The sequence below is a fragment of the Mastigoproctus giganteus genome, chromosome 4 (assembly GCF_048544385.1).
Source record: "Mastigoproctus giganteus isolate SK-2022 chromosome 4, ASM4854438v1, whole genome shotgun sequence".
In the NCBI taxonomy this organism is placed as follows: Eukaryota; Metazoa; Arthropoda; class Arachnida; order Uropygi; family Thelyphonidae; genus Mastigoproctus; species Mastigoproctus giganteus.
The window spans coordinates 234,446,835-234,460,676 of record NC_143578.1 but is presented as its reverse complement, the minus strand read 5'-3'; the positions used below and the strand labels follow the sequence as shown (position 1 = coordinate 234,460,676).

At 34.8% G+C, this 13,842-nt stretch overlaps 1 protein-coding gene across 2 annotated transcripts in view; it reads right to left on the bottom strand.

Annotated features, from left to right (window-relative positions):
- LOC150087502 (leukotriene A-4 hydrolase) overlaps positions 1-13,842 on the bottom strand; it is a 122,910-nt gene that overhangs the window by 84,615 nt on the left and 24,453 nt on the right. Inside the window, exons 3-5 of one of the 2 annotated variants that reach the window (XM_090371218.1) lie at positions 11,672-11,783; positions 5,853-5,921; positions 3,966-4,067 (exon numbers count right to left, since the gene is read on the bottom strand). In XM_090371218.1, the coding sequence (XP_090227344.1) occupies positions 3,966-4,067; positions 5,853-5,921; positions 11,672-11,783 (283 nt within the window). Of the gene's footprint in view, positions 1-3,965; positions 4,068-5,852; positions 5,922-11,480; positions 11,593-11,671; positions 11,784-13,842 lie in introns of both variants that reach the window. The other variant, XM_090371217.1, reaches the window with a different exon arrangement.

Genomic DNA, 13,842 nt, shown 5'->3' with positions numbered 1-13,842 from the left:
TTTCCCGGTCAAAACAGAATTCAGTGGGTGGGGGAGAGGGGTGACAAAATCGCGAGCGTGGATGTTTCTGGCTAATCCTTGTTCAGTATGTGTTATGTGCTTGTCATGGAAGGTTTGGTCGTTTGCTTTTAATTTATATGCTTATAAATTGAATAAATTTATCAATTTATAAATTGATATGCTTACATAAGTGATAAATCTACCGTTTTGCAGTGTAAAACAGACTTTTTCGAGTGTGTTAACGGAAGAAAGTGCCTTTATTGTGGACAAGTTCTTTTTTACCCGTACAAAAATATGCTACGAATAACAAGGGAAATGTGAAAATATCAAAGAAGGTGATGATTAGCGAATAAAATTGAGTTATTAGACAAAATTTCTAATGGTGAAAGTGCCTCTTCAGTGGCAAAACATTATAAAATCAACGAGTCAACGGTACAATCAATCAAAAAATCGGAAGAAAAAATCCGCCGTAGTGTCTGTGAAAATGCGCTAATTGTTTCAAAAATTTGCTCTGTAACTCATAATGTTTTAAATTAGAAAAAATGGAAAAAGCTTTAAATCTGTGGATAGAAGACCGAACTCAAAATAAAATTCCGTTAAGTTCACTCATCATTCGTGAAAAGGCAAAACTCCTTTATCAACATTTTAGCGAAACTGGTGATAGCACTGGCGGGATAAGTTTTTTTTTGCTAGCAAAGGCGCTGGTTTGAAAGATTTGTTTGAAATTTCTAATTAATATTACATTTAATATTAAATTGTTTCTTATTTTCATTTCGATGCCATATGCTTGCATTTCACTATGTACTGTCTATGTACATATAATACATACATAGACAAAATTTTAGACTAGTTTTTCTTATATATTTCATACTTTTGAACGGAACCCCTTTATTACTATGGGAGCCATAACTCAGTATTCGCGACATTTCTCAGGAACATAACCCCCGCTATTCGCGGGGGTTTACTGTATATGCAAATCAGGAAGAAATAAAAAAGTTAATGTCTATCTAGATATCATCATCATCTTTGGCCATTGTTGATCCACTGAAGGATGAAGGCCTCCTCAACACGTTTTTAGCAACTGCAGTCTTGTGTTTTCTGTTCCAGTTGTACACCATAAAATTTCACAATTTTCACAATCCACCTCATCTTTGGTCTTTTTCTTGGACATTTAAAGTCAGCAGCATCCATTCCAAAATTTGTTTGGCCAATCTATCATCAGTTCTTCTTGTTCTTGATATGTGACATACCTATTTCCATTTTAAGTGCTTTGTTCTTTCAATGATGTCACAGCTCTTGGTTCGCTGGCAAATCCATGCACTTTTTTTGGTTTCTTTTGGTTACGTTCAGAATTTGGTGCTCCATACTTCTTTGTGTGACCCTCAGTCTTTGTAAAGTTTGGCATTCAATGTCCACATTTCACAGCTATCTGATCAAAAACTTTTCATTTGACACAGAGTGGGAATTTTATATGCTGTCCAATTTCCATCATGATATTTCCATCCCTCAAAATTTTCTTGTCCAAGGTAAACATACCATTACACTTCTAGTTCATGTCTATTGGCCATGATTTTCTTTGGTCTTGTAAATTTGTTGAACATACCATGTTTTCTTGATATTCATCTTCAAACTGAACTTCTTTCTTTCGTGCTGCAGTTCTTCAATGTTTTGCGGAAATTTTTCCGAATCACTGGCGAAGAGAATGATATCTGCAAATCATAAGTGATTCAGGTAATCTACATTTATCTAGAGTCCTTTATTATCCCAATTTAACTCGCAAAAATTTCTTCTACACTGGCAGAAAATATTTTGGAGAGATTGTGTCTCCATGTCAGATGCCTTTTTCTATGTTGATCTGAACTTTATCATTGTTGACTTGTATTGATGCAGTCACCGTTTCATATATTGTTGTTTGTTATTTGGTTTTTAGGAGGATTAGCAACTAAGGCCATATTGCTCTGGATATGCGGTGGTCATTCCCTGACCTTTCCGCATCCTCCGTATTTGGTGGTGGTGGTTTCATATATTGATCGGAAAATATTGATGTAAGCTCTGTCTACACCTTGGTTGACTAGGGCATCAATAATTGTTTGTTTTGTGACTGAGCTGAATGCCTTTTAATAGTTGATGAAGGCTATACATAACGAAAGATTGTATTCAATATGTTGCTACATAACTTGCTGCACTGTTTGGATGTGATCCATTGTACTGAAGCCGCTTCTGAAACCTGCTTTTCCTTTGGGTTGTGCTGCATCAATTATTGTGCCTATTCTTCTTGAAAGCATTTTTGCGAAAACCTTGTAGACAACTGGCAATAGGCTTATTGGTCAATAGTTTTTAAATCTGCCCTGTCATCACCTTTTTTGTGCAGTTGGATGGCTTCTGCATTTTTCCACATTACAGGTATTTTGTTAAGCAGAAGGCATTTTGAAAATAGTCTAGCCAGAGCTTTACATACCAAGTGGCCACCAGCTTTCAACATTTCAACAGTGACTTTATTGGTGGCTGCTGCTGTGCACCATTTTTTATTGATTTTATAGCATCTTGTACTTCTTCTACCAAAATTTCTGGTACAGCGTCTGCATCTGTTGGATCCAGTTGTCCTTTATCCTTATCAAGATTTGAATAAAATTCTTCCATTTGTTGGATCTGTTGGATTTTTGTTTTGCTTTATTTGGCCCTTGATTTCCTTCCATTGTTCTGAAGAGATCAATGTCAAACTCGCAGTGCAGACATGTTGCCAGAGTAGGTAAGGTGGTCTTGTCAATGATATACAGGAATTTTGTGAGCAGGGATAAGGAGGTGATTATCCCCTTGTATAAGGCAATGGTCAGGCCACACCTTGAGTACTGTGTACAGGTCTGGAGGCCTCATTTTAGAAAGGATGTAGAGTTGCTAGAACAAGTACAGAGAAGGGCAACAAGACTGGTGAAGGAAACAAAGGGTTGCTCTTATGAAGAAAGGCTTAAGTTCTGCAAATTGCAGTTCTGGAGACTAGGCACCTGCGAGGCAATCTGATTGAGGTGTATAAGGCCTTGAATGGATTGAGAAGGCTCAATGCTGATGGGATTCTTCCTCTTGCTTAGATTACAAACCTGAGGGGGCATAGATTCAAACTGAGGAAAGATAGTTGTAAAATAGATGTGCAGAAATGTGCCTTTAGCCAGCGGTAGTTGATTGCTAGAACAAACTTCCATCTGTTGTTGTGGAAGTTGAGGGCTTAAATAAATTCAACGCAGAACTAGACAAACATTTGAAATGAATGGATCAGCGAAATGGGAAGGGTTTTTTTTTTTTTTTTTTTTGGCTGATACTGTATAAGCTTGTTTTCTTGCATTACGTGCCTCTAATAATCTGCCTTGTCATCACCTTTTTTGATCCTACTAATCTAATGCTAATAACTATCTAGATATAAACATTAAGATATCCAAAATGCTGCATCCAAAAAGCAGCTAAAGTTTTGAGGTGTGTTAGTATATAGTCTCTGAACCACATATATTCTACAATCAGTTTTGCCTATTTGAGGGATGAAACATCACAGCTTTTGTAAGGGAGGGAGGAAATCAAGCTTGTAACCCTTGCCCAAGATCGAATAATTTGACTAATGTACAAAACCACACACACATACACTTAACCCCCGCCAGAAGGAATCAAAATCCAGACCTTTTCTGCATGGCACACAGAAGAACACTAGTAATAGTCATTGCTAGCTATAAAACTGTAGCACAACTGAAGGAAATGCATTTAAAAGTATAAACACTCTCAGATATCTAAAATATATGTAGGAATATACTGAAAATGTTCAGTATAAGAAATATTTCTCTAAAAGATATATAAGCATATGAATCATCATCATCATCATGGTACTTAAAGGTAAAACTGATATTTCATAACAACAGTTACAACTCATAAAACAAATAAGAATTTTATCTAAAGTAATAACTAAGGTAAGAGTGGGAACTTACCTTTTGCGAGAATTTAAATGCCTTCTTTAAACCATCACCTGATGATTCTTGTTCTTCTCTAACAGCACTCATTAGTACAACCAAATCTTTTGGGGCTCTAATCTAGTATGAAAACAAGTAACATTACATATAAAACTCAAGAAATATACTTAAACATGCAGTAACTTAATCTGATTATGTAAAACAGTTGTTAGAGACCCATGATATTTCCAAGATATATTAAAATATGTTATCACATGAACATAACTTTAAAAAACAGAAACTGGAAATTTAATTTCCCATGTTTTTACAAAAGGTAAATACATTCTATAAAGGGAAAAAAATGCATATCATGCTACGTTCTCCTAGGCCACAAAGTGTAACTAAGAGTTCTCTGGGATAGGATCGGAGGAAACGTTGTTGTTGTCGAAGAGTCAGGTCAGAGAAAGCATGGAAAGTTCAATTAATTTTCTTAAAAAATTAATATAATGTATTTTTAAAACAGAATTGTGATAAATAATTCAATCAATATTTAGCTCCTAATGACCTTGTATGAAGGGCAATCAAAAAGTCTGGGGACTGACTTTGCTTCTATAAATTGCAGTCTTGGCAAATTGTAATATGCTCGGTGATTTGCTTAGATATAATAACACAAATCACCCACTTAATACCAATCAGTTTGAATTAGCACATGTTGAATAGAGGGTGTTTTACATGTTTTGTTGCATTTTAAAATGAGTGATTTTATTGAGCAACAAATTTATACCACTTTTGTTACATACAATTAAGGAAATGTGCAAGAGAATCCCATAAAATTTTAAACATTTTATGGGGTTCTGTTGCTTTTAGGCCACTGAAAACATTTTTCAGTAGCTTAAAAGCAAGGTTTAAAATGGGGGCTGCTTAAGATGATCCTTGCTTTGTCTACTCTTCAACTTCAAAAACCAATGATACTATCACCCATATTTGTGATCTGATCAGGAGTAATGATCACCATTTAACTATCTGTGAAATTGGTATTCTTTATGGGATATATCAAAGAATTTCAAAACAAGATTTGGGAATCTGATGTTTCAGCCACTACTGTGCCTCATATTTTCACTGATGATCACAGAGAAGGGAGATTTCTCTCATGTCAATATGCTGCTGCTGCTGATTCACACTTTGTTTCTTCCATGATTACTGGTAATGAATTGGCAGTGTATGGCTATGGCCTGGAAAAAAAAACAGGCCCAGTCCTCTCAATGGAAGACTGTTTTCTCCACGGCTCAAATAAAGGAAGACAAGTTTTATGCAATGTCAAGATCACACATTGTATTTTTTGACTCACAGGATACTGTTTATTGTGAATTTGTCCTACACTGTCAAACAGTGAACCAGAAATACTACAAAACATTCTGTGGTGATTGTGTTATGCTGTTCAGAGAAACTGGACAGAAAAGTGAGTTTCAGGGAATTGGTGCTTGCATCATGACAATGCCTCTGAGTTAGTACTTTCCATTCAAGAACTTCTGGCAAAGCACTCCATCACTGTGGTCCCCAGTCCCAAGCTTACAGTCACCTTGAAAAGTCATATTTGTAACAACTGAGGAAATTATTCAGGGCACAACACAAACTATTAACAATTCTAAGAGTCTATCAGGAACATTTACGGAAGTTGCAGAAGGGGTGGAATCAGAAGGAGATCAATCCAAATATCTAGAAAGCTTCACCATTTTCCAAATAGTTCAATAAGAAGAAGAAAAAACTGGTGAAAAGCTGGAGTCGATACAGAGTACAATCTGTACAGTGTGATAAACTGTATGTGACAGTGAGGGAGAGTAATGCTAGGACTAGACTTAAATTTCAGTATGGCTTACAATTTTATGCTCTATCAATTACTAATAAATAAACAATTAATGAACTTACTACAGCTGTATACGTTGTTTTCACTGAAGGCGTGTCTTGACATGGTAACATTGATCTTGCATGGATAGCCTGAAACCAATACAATAAATAAAACAAAAGCAATTCTTGAGTTCCTGTTATAGTGCATCATAATATATCCATATAGTCATCTATAAAACTGATGTTATTATACAGTGTTGAAAAAATGTTAATCCAGAAGCTTAAAGTACTGCACAAGTAAATACAAGATGGTTAATTCTTGGAAGGGACAGACAGACTCAGAAAATAAGTTTTGCTCTTAACTCATTCTGTATTGGAATTATCTACTTTAAATACCATATTTGTCGGCTTATAAGATGCTACGGCGTGGAAGACACATCTTAATTTTGGAACGGTAAATTTAAGAAAAAAAAAACTTTGGAAAACAATTTATTGTTAATACAATGGAAATTTAAAATTCAATAAAAATAAAACCCAAAACTCAATAAAGAAAGGTACAGGATTATTCAACTTCAGATTCATTACTGACTTGATCACTATCCTCAACATCATCATTATCCTCTTCACTAGTATCACTGTCACTCTCATACTGTAAATGATCTCCAGTGCCATCCATTGCATTACTTATATCACATTTTTTAAAGGACTTGACCACAATTATAGTCTTAACATCATGGCATGACTGCAGCACCCATTCACACACTTGTGCTATTGAAGGATGTTGCTTCCACATGTTATTCTTGAATGGCTTATTGATGCTGACATCTGTTGTTGTTGTTTGGTTTTTAGGAGCATTAGCAACTAAGGCCATATTGCTCCGGAATATGCAGTGGTCATTCCCTGACCTTTCCGCATCCTCCGTATATGGTGGTGACGGGCTCGAACCCCGGTCTAATCAAGAAGCGTGTGCTACGCACTGCTGCTCCTTCCCACCTGGCTACGGAGGCGCCGATGCTGACATCTAATGGCTGTAACTTCCCAGTTATAGCTGTTAGAAAAAAGTGTACTAATGTATAGTAGTTAACTATTCGTTAACTACTATATATTAAATATCAGTTTTGCACATGTGCTTTATTGCCACTTTTGGCTTCTAAGATGCAGGGCAATTTTTTAATGTATTTATAAGAAAAAAAAAAAAAAAAGTGTCTTATAAGCCGACAAATATGGTATTTCATTCGGTTTTATATTTTAAACAAATAATAATTAATTAATGTCATTTAGTATAACAAAAAAAAAATTATATATTTATATGAAATGCAATAAACCATAATTCAGAATAACATTTCTTTTAGTTTTATTCATTTCTACATTTTGAAAAAATGTTTTGCAGAAAAAGAAAAAAAGTACTAAAAGTACAGCAGACTCTCGATTTACTGGGAGTTCAAGACTCCAAATAAAAAAAAAAAAAAAAAAAAACAGAAATCATAAAATTCAAGTAATAGCAAAATAGGTATAAACAGATGTTTTGCAAGTCGTAAATAAATGACAAGAAGCAGGCATTATAAGTCATCACTGGGAGATTAGTGTGCCTATTACTTGCAACCCCCACTGTCTTCGCTAAAAAAAAAAAAAAGAAGAGCAGAAATGTTTAGTTTGTTTTAGTGCGTTGCATTGACTGTTGTGTTCTGTTGTTCTGCAAAAAGATAAATTTCGTTTCATTATTTAGGTCAGATGTTGAAATTTTTTTATAATAAATATATTTTTGTTTAGAAATTGCGAAAATGATAGGTAAACGCAAAGAGTTGCGCTTTCAGTTAAACAAAAAGTTGAAATTATTCAAAAGTTTGAAAACTGAAAATGGTGCACCCGTTAAACCTATAATGAACCATTATAATGTTGGTGACCAAAATAAAGGGAAGCTATTAGATTTAAAATGGATATCGTAAAAAATTAAGGGAAGCACCATATTGGTCACGCAAGTAGTGTGTGTGGTAAGTTTTTTTATCTATCGACATATTTTTTACGTAGGTTGCTGAACATTTTTGATACAGTAAGTCGCCAAACTACGCAACTTCGGATGTAAATTTTTTTTAATCATTTTTTTTTAAAGGATTATAAAATTTAAAACAAATCAGTAACGACGATCATGGCATGCACAAATTGCACAAGTGAGATATGGAGTAGCAAGCAAAAAAATAGGAAAAAACAGAAGATTCTTAAAATTTATTTGGTTTTTTTTATGTGACTGAGGATTTCAGTGAAGGGGGACACATTTCACCATAATATCGTAAAAAATCCACAGAATTCCAGCTATTGGTATTATCATAAATGCAATAAGATTGAGTTTACTACCTGTTTATAATTAGATGCACTAACAGAAAAGTCCAATAAACCGAAATCTGCAAATTGTTTTTATCTGGTAGTGACCTCCAGAAATGTGCTTTAGTATTAGTAATGGCCACATGGTGCAAGAAAGCCTATGGCTTATGCTGCACCAGCAAAAAAAAAAAAAAAAACCCGAATAAAACAATGATAAAAAAAAAAAATAATAAATAATAATAATTAATAAAAGGAAAGGAAATTAAACCTATAATGCGCTTCCCTCACCCGAAGGTACTATCCAGATGACCTTTGAATTTCCTCAAACTGTCAGTCTCTACTACCCATGTAGGCAACTTATTCCAGTAATTTATAACTCGCTGGCTAACATAAAACTTCCTGCAGTCCAATCTAAACATTTCCCCCCGTAACTTGAATTTATGTCCCCTAGTTCTAGCATCATTTATAATCTTGAAAATTTCATTTTATTCATTTTACTGATGCCTCTCAGAGCCTTAAACACCTCAATCAAATCTTCTCTAAGGTGTCTAGTTTCCAAACTCTGCAACATATTCGAAGTCTTTCTTCATAAGGACGCCCTTTTGCCGATCTCACCAGGTGAGTTAGCCATCTTTGCACCCTTTCAAGAAGCTAGATGTCTTTCTTAATGTGCGGTCTCCATACTTGAACACAGTATTCCAAGTATGGTCTAACAAAAGCCTTATATAATGGGATTATTACTTCCCTATCTCTACTTGCAAAAGTTAGATAGATCATCGATAGGAAACCCACCATGGGCCTTCCTTGCAACCTGTTTACAATGCTCAGAGAATTTCATGTCTGACCGTATCGTAACACCCAAGTCCCTTTCCTCCAGTACTGGGTTTAGTTGAACTCCACCAAGTGAATAAGTTATTTTGGGATTACTGTTTCCCAGGTGTAATATCTTACACTTTGTTGGATTAAAGCATAGTTGCCATTTTTCTGACCATTCCTGAAGTCTATCTAGGTCTCTCTGAAGAAGCTCAGCTTGACAGTGATCATTAACTACTCTACCAATTTTAACATCATCTGCAAATTTAGACATCACACCCTCTATCCCTTCATCGATGTCGTTTATGAAAATTAAAAACAACAGCGGTCCTAATACTGATTCTTGGGGAACCCCACTTCTTACATCAACCCAATCTGAGGAATAGTCATTTATCACAACCCTCTGCCTCCTGCCCTGAAGCCATCCTGCTATCCATCTAAGGATTTTCCCAGTGATTCCGACCTGTTCCAGCTTATAAAGCAACTGCTCATGTGGGACTTTAGTAAAATGTCAGCTTGAATGGGGTGATAAAAGTGAGTTTTCGCCTTAATCCTGTGAAGTTCTTTACAGGAAATTTATTTTAACCATTATCATGGTGCCGACTTAGAGAATTAGTGACAGTGGTACTAGTAAACCTACCAACAAAAGGAAAGTGATCGATTTGGATCAGAAAATTAAAATAATAAGGATGCATGAAAATTGTTAAACATTAACAAGTATCGCGCTGAATTCATATTTGTCAATAATAATATAGTAGCAATATGTTATTAGTCATTCCTGAGTTATGTAAGAAGTCCTGGAATGTATCTCTTATGTATGTTGGGGACGTCTATATTTTTGGTTTAACTGGGAAATCGATTATCCGGGATTTTTTTTTACCATCTATCCTGGAAAATTGAGAGTCTACTGTACTTTCTTCTTTTTCTGCAATTACTAACCACTGAAATTTCTGTAGGACTATCTTGTTAAAAAAAAGCCTGTGAAAATATAGAGCATTAAGATGTGTACAATGCCAAATAATTAATTCTATTTGCAAAAAACTAATCTTGGCTTCCGTTTGTTTCAACCAGAAGTTACGTCTGCAATATTTTCTCCGATTTTTATTATTCACATTAATCTTCAAGTATTTTTAACTGTCTCTCAAAACTCTTTTGTTTCACAAGGTATCAGGAAAGAGACACTGATAAATGTACTTGGCTCATGGCACCTTACAAGTATTACCAACAAATAAAATTGCAAAGTATGACTAGAAAATTCCAGGAATGCCTTCGTAAGTTTTAAAACTGAGCTTAATAGCATGAGCAAAAAAAAAAAAAAAAAAAAAAAAATAGAAGGAACCAGCCTTCTAAAAATTTGTTCAATCCTCCTTTAAATTTATCCACTTCTGAACAACACTAGGTGGTGAAAGTTTATTCTGATATTTGATATTCTGATTCAATTTGAAAAAATCCTTTTTTTTTTATTTAATTTATGTCCCCTTGCATACGTTGTTTCAGAAAGAGTGAAGAAGTTTCAAGAGCCTCGACATACTGCTGGATTAATGACCCCAAATGGATTCCTGAATGAGATCAGCGAAAAAAATCATGTAGAGCCAAATCAGGGATTAGTTTTCCCATTAGAAACTGCCCGCAGTGTGTGCCAATATGTTGTTGAAATGAAACATCCACTTGTCCGTTATGGTAACTTGCATCCTTTTCTATAGCACCTTTTCCCTCAAATACTCAGAATTCTAGGTAAAGTGTGTGGGGGCCAAATTCTGAGTGGTTAATACTTAATTACTTTTTTTAAAGGCTGATACAAAGTTGTTCTCACTTTAGAGTGAGAACATGAGTCAATTTTTTGGCACCATCTTCACACAGACCTTCTTCATTTCAGGCTATTGGTTAAAATTTGATGAACATTATCCATCTATAATTGATGTAATAGTCATTCTCTGAACACCATAAACAAGTTTCATAACTTTTCAACATTTTCATTAGTTTTACTGTGAATCATCAATGGCACTGTCCTTCAGAAAACTGTTTGTGCCACTTGAAAACTTGTTTCCTCAACATTGCAGACTCCTTATGAACTTCTTGGAACTTTCTAGACACACCCCACATACTGATTACGATTTCAATATTTGGTAGGCTGGCACTGGTGAAACATAACAGATGTATATATGAAATGCACAACACAAACTTGACTGAAAGCCATAAAAGCTAAAAGTTTCCCACTCTGTAAAAGATAGGAGTTTCTCAGTAAAACTGGATGACTCTGGCTGTTAGTTATCCTAGGATTTGAATATCTATAATTAAATGCATGACACATATTTATCAACATGTGATAACAAACCAATATCAGCTAGAAGAACAAACTACATAAAGGGCAACCCAACACATGCAAATAATTCATACCAATTTGTTCTTTGTACAAATTATTTGATGGTTATGGGAGTATATGTTAATGCAAAAGTACATAAATGTTCTGTTTTTATATGTGCAAACAAACAAAAACAAAATTTATAACACTAAAAATATAAATGTGATTTAAAATATAAATTTTTCATGGTTCTAAGTATGCAAGTGAGTTAATACCTGACACTGACTAAATAAGTACGGATGTTGCTTTCCAGCAGTCTGTTCTGGCTCCAACCACTGAAGAGCACTAGCAGAAGGTGGGGTTTCATAAGTAATCCTTATGGTAAATCTATATGATATATAAAAAAAAGAGTGAAAAATAAGTAAAACACTACATAACATCAAGAAGACTATTTATATATATATACCTCACAATGACTGAAGAGGTAAGGATGATATTTGCCGCTAGTCTGTTCAGGCTTCAGCCACTGAAGAGCAGTAGATGTTGGGGCAGTTGAATAAGCAATTCGAATCTGCAACCTGTACCCCAGGAAAATGATATTATTAACTAAACAATAATGAGCAGTCTGTATAACTGCTTGAAATTATGATTAAAATTAGAAAAACTGAAATTGCAAAATACATAGTTTACTGACTCCTTATATAACAGAACTTGCAAAAGATGGCATTTTTTTCAACTTTTTTTTTTTAAAATCTTAATGTGTGCTAAACACTTAAATTATAGTATACAATAATCAAAAATTACAAACTTAAAAGAGATTTAATTATAGGTTTTACCAGAAGGGCTGAGAACACTGTGGTCAACTGATATATTAAAATTACTGGAAATATTCTAATATAGATTACTGGGTGGCTGTAGAGTAGAAGGCAGAGGGGTTGTGATCAATGGATATTCTTTAGACTGGTGCAACATCAGTGGTTCTTGGGCCACTGTTGTTTCTGATTTTCATAAATGACATCAATGAGATATTCGCATCAAACACATGATTTAGACAGGAGAAAATAAGAAGGTACACTTAGAGAAGACCAGGCGATGTACCAGGTACCAAATCGACTATATTTTAATCAACAAAAGGTACAGGAATGCTGTGAAGAATTCGCATAACTATCCGGGTGCAGATGCTGATTCTGACCACAATTTGGTAGTGATGAAAATTAAGATTACATTCAAGAGAATAAGGGGTGCAAGAAAAAGAAGAAATGGAATTTGAATGTACTGAAGAGTGCACTAGCTGGAGATTTCAGAGAGGCAAATGATAGGGAGATTGGTTAGGGGGAGAGGAAATAGAAGTGAAGAAGAGATGGGAAAGGTTTAAAAAGATTGTAGTAGGAGTAGCAGAAAGCAAATTAGGTACAGCAGATCAGAAAAGGATAAGGAAAACATGGTTCACAGAAGAAATGATAGATAAAATGGCAACACCATAATTCAGAAGAGGCAAGGATTAAATATAGGAGTTTAAATAATGAACTTCAAAGGGCAACAGATGAAGCAAGAGAAAAAATGGTGGGAAGAACAATGTAGAAAACTAGAGGAAAAGAAGAGGAAGTAATCTAATGTATGAAAAAGTCAACAGCTTAACGAACAAGAAGAATAAGATCAGTGGAAAGATAAAAGAAAAGAATGGAAAAATTCTATATGACAAAGAACAAATAAACCAAAAGTCTGGCCTGTAACAGCAGAAGATGAAGAGACCTTAGGACTGAAATTATTAAGAGAAGAATTTGAAAAGGCAGTGGTCTCGTTAAAAAGAGGGAAGACAGCTGGACTAGATGATATACCAGCAGAAATTATAAAAGGACTTGGAGAAGAGGCAAAGAAAGAATTGTTCAGGATTTGTGGGAAACCTATGAATGTGGAAACTGGCCCAAAGACTTTCTAAAATCCATAATTTTCCCATTAGAAAAGAAGAATGCAACAAATTGTACCGACTATAGGACAATCAAGTTTAATTTCTCATTCCTCAAAAATATTACTAAAAATTCTCTTAAAATGCATTAAAGCAAAAACGAAGGAGTGCGAATTCATAGATCAGTTCAGATTCAGGGAAGATGTGGGAACAGAGAGGCAATAGGAATATTAAGAACACTAGCAGAAAGAAGCACAGAAATAGGAAAAGATCTGGCAATCTGTTTTGATGATCTTGAAAAGGCTTTTGACAGAGTGAACTGGGTTAAGCTGATGGAAGTACTAGGAAAGGTTGGTCTAAATAAAAGAGATATAAAACTAATTTGGGAACTTTACATGGGACAGACAGCTGTGGTTCAGATTGATGGTTGTTGTTAGGGGTAAAGGGAAGGGTTATTGCTTCCGTAAAGGCGACTACGATGGACTGAGACAGTATTTAAATTCTATACAGTGGGACCAACTGATGATGTTACCAACAGCAAATTCAAAATGGGAAGCATTCAAAGAACTTATCTTGGAAGCTACTAGGCTTTACATACCAACTAAGAAATATTGTTCAAGGTTTAGGCCAAAATGGATGTCGGATGAACTAATGAGGCATATGGCAGAGAAGAAAAATGCATGGGATACATACAAATTAACACATGACACAGAAGCCTATGATAGATACAA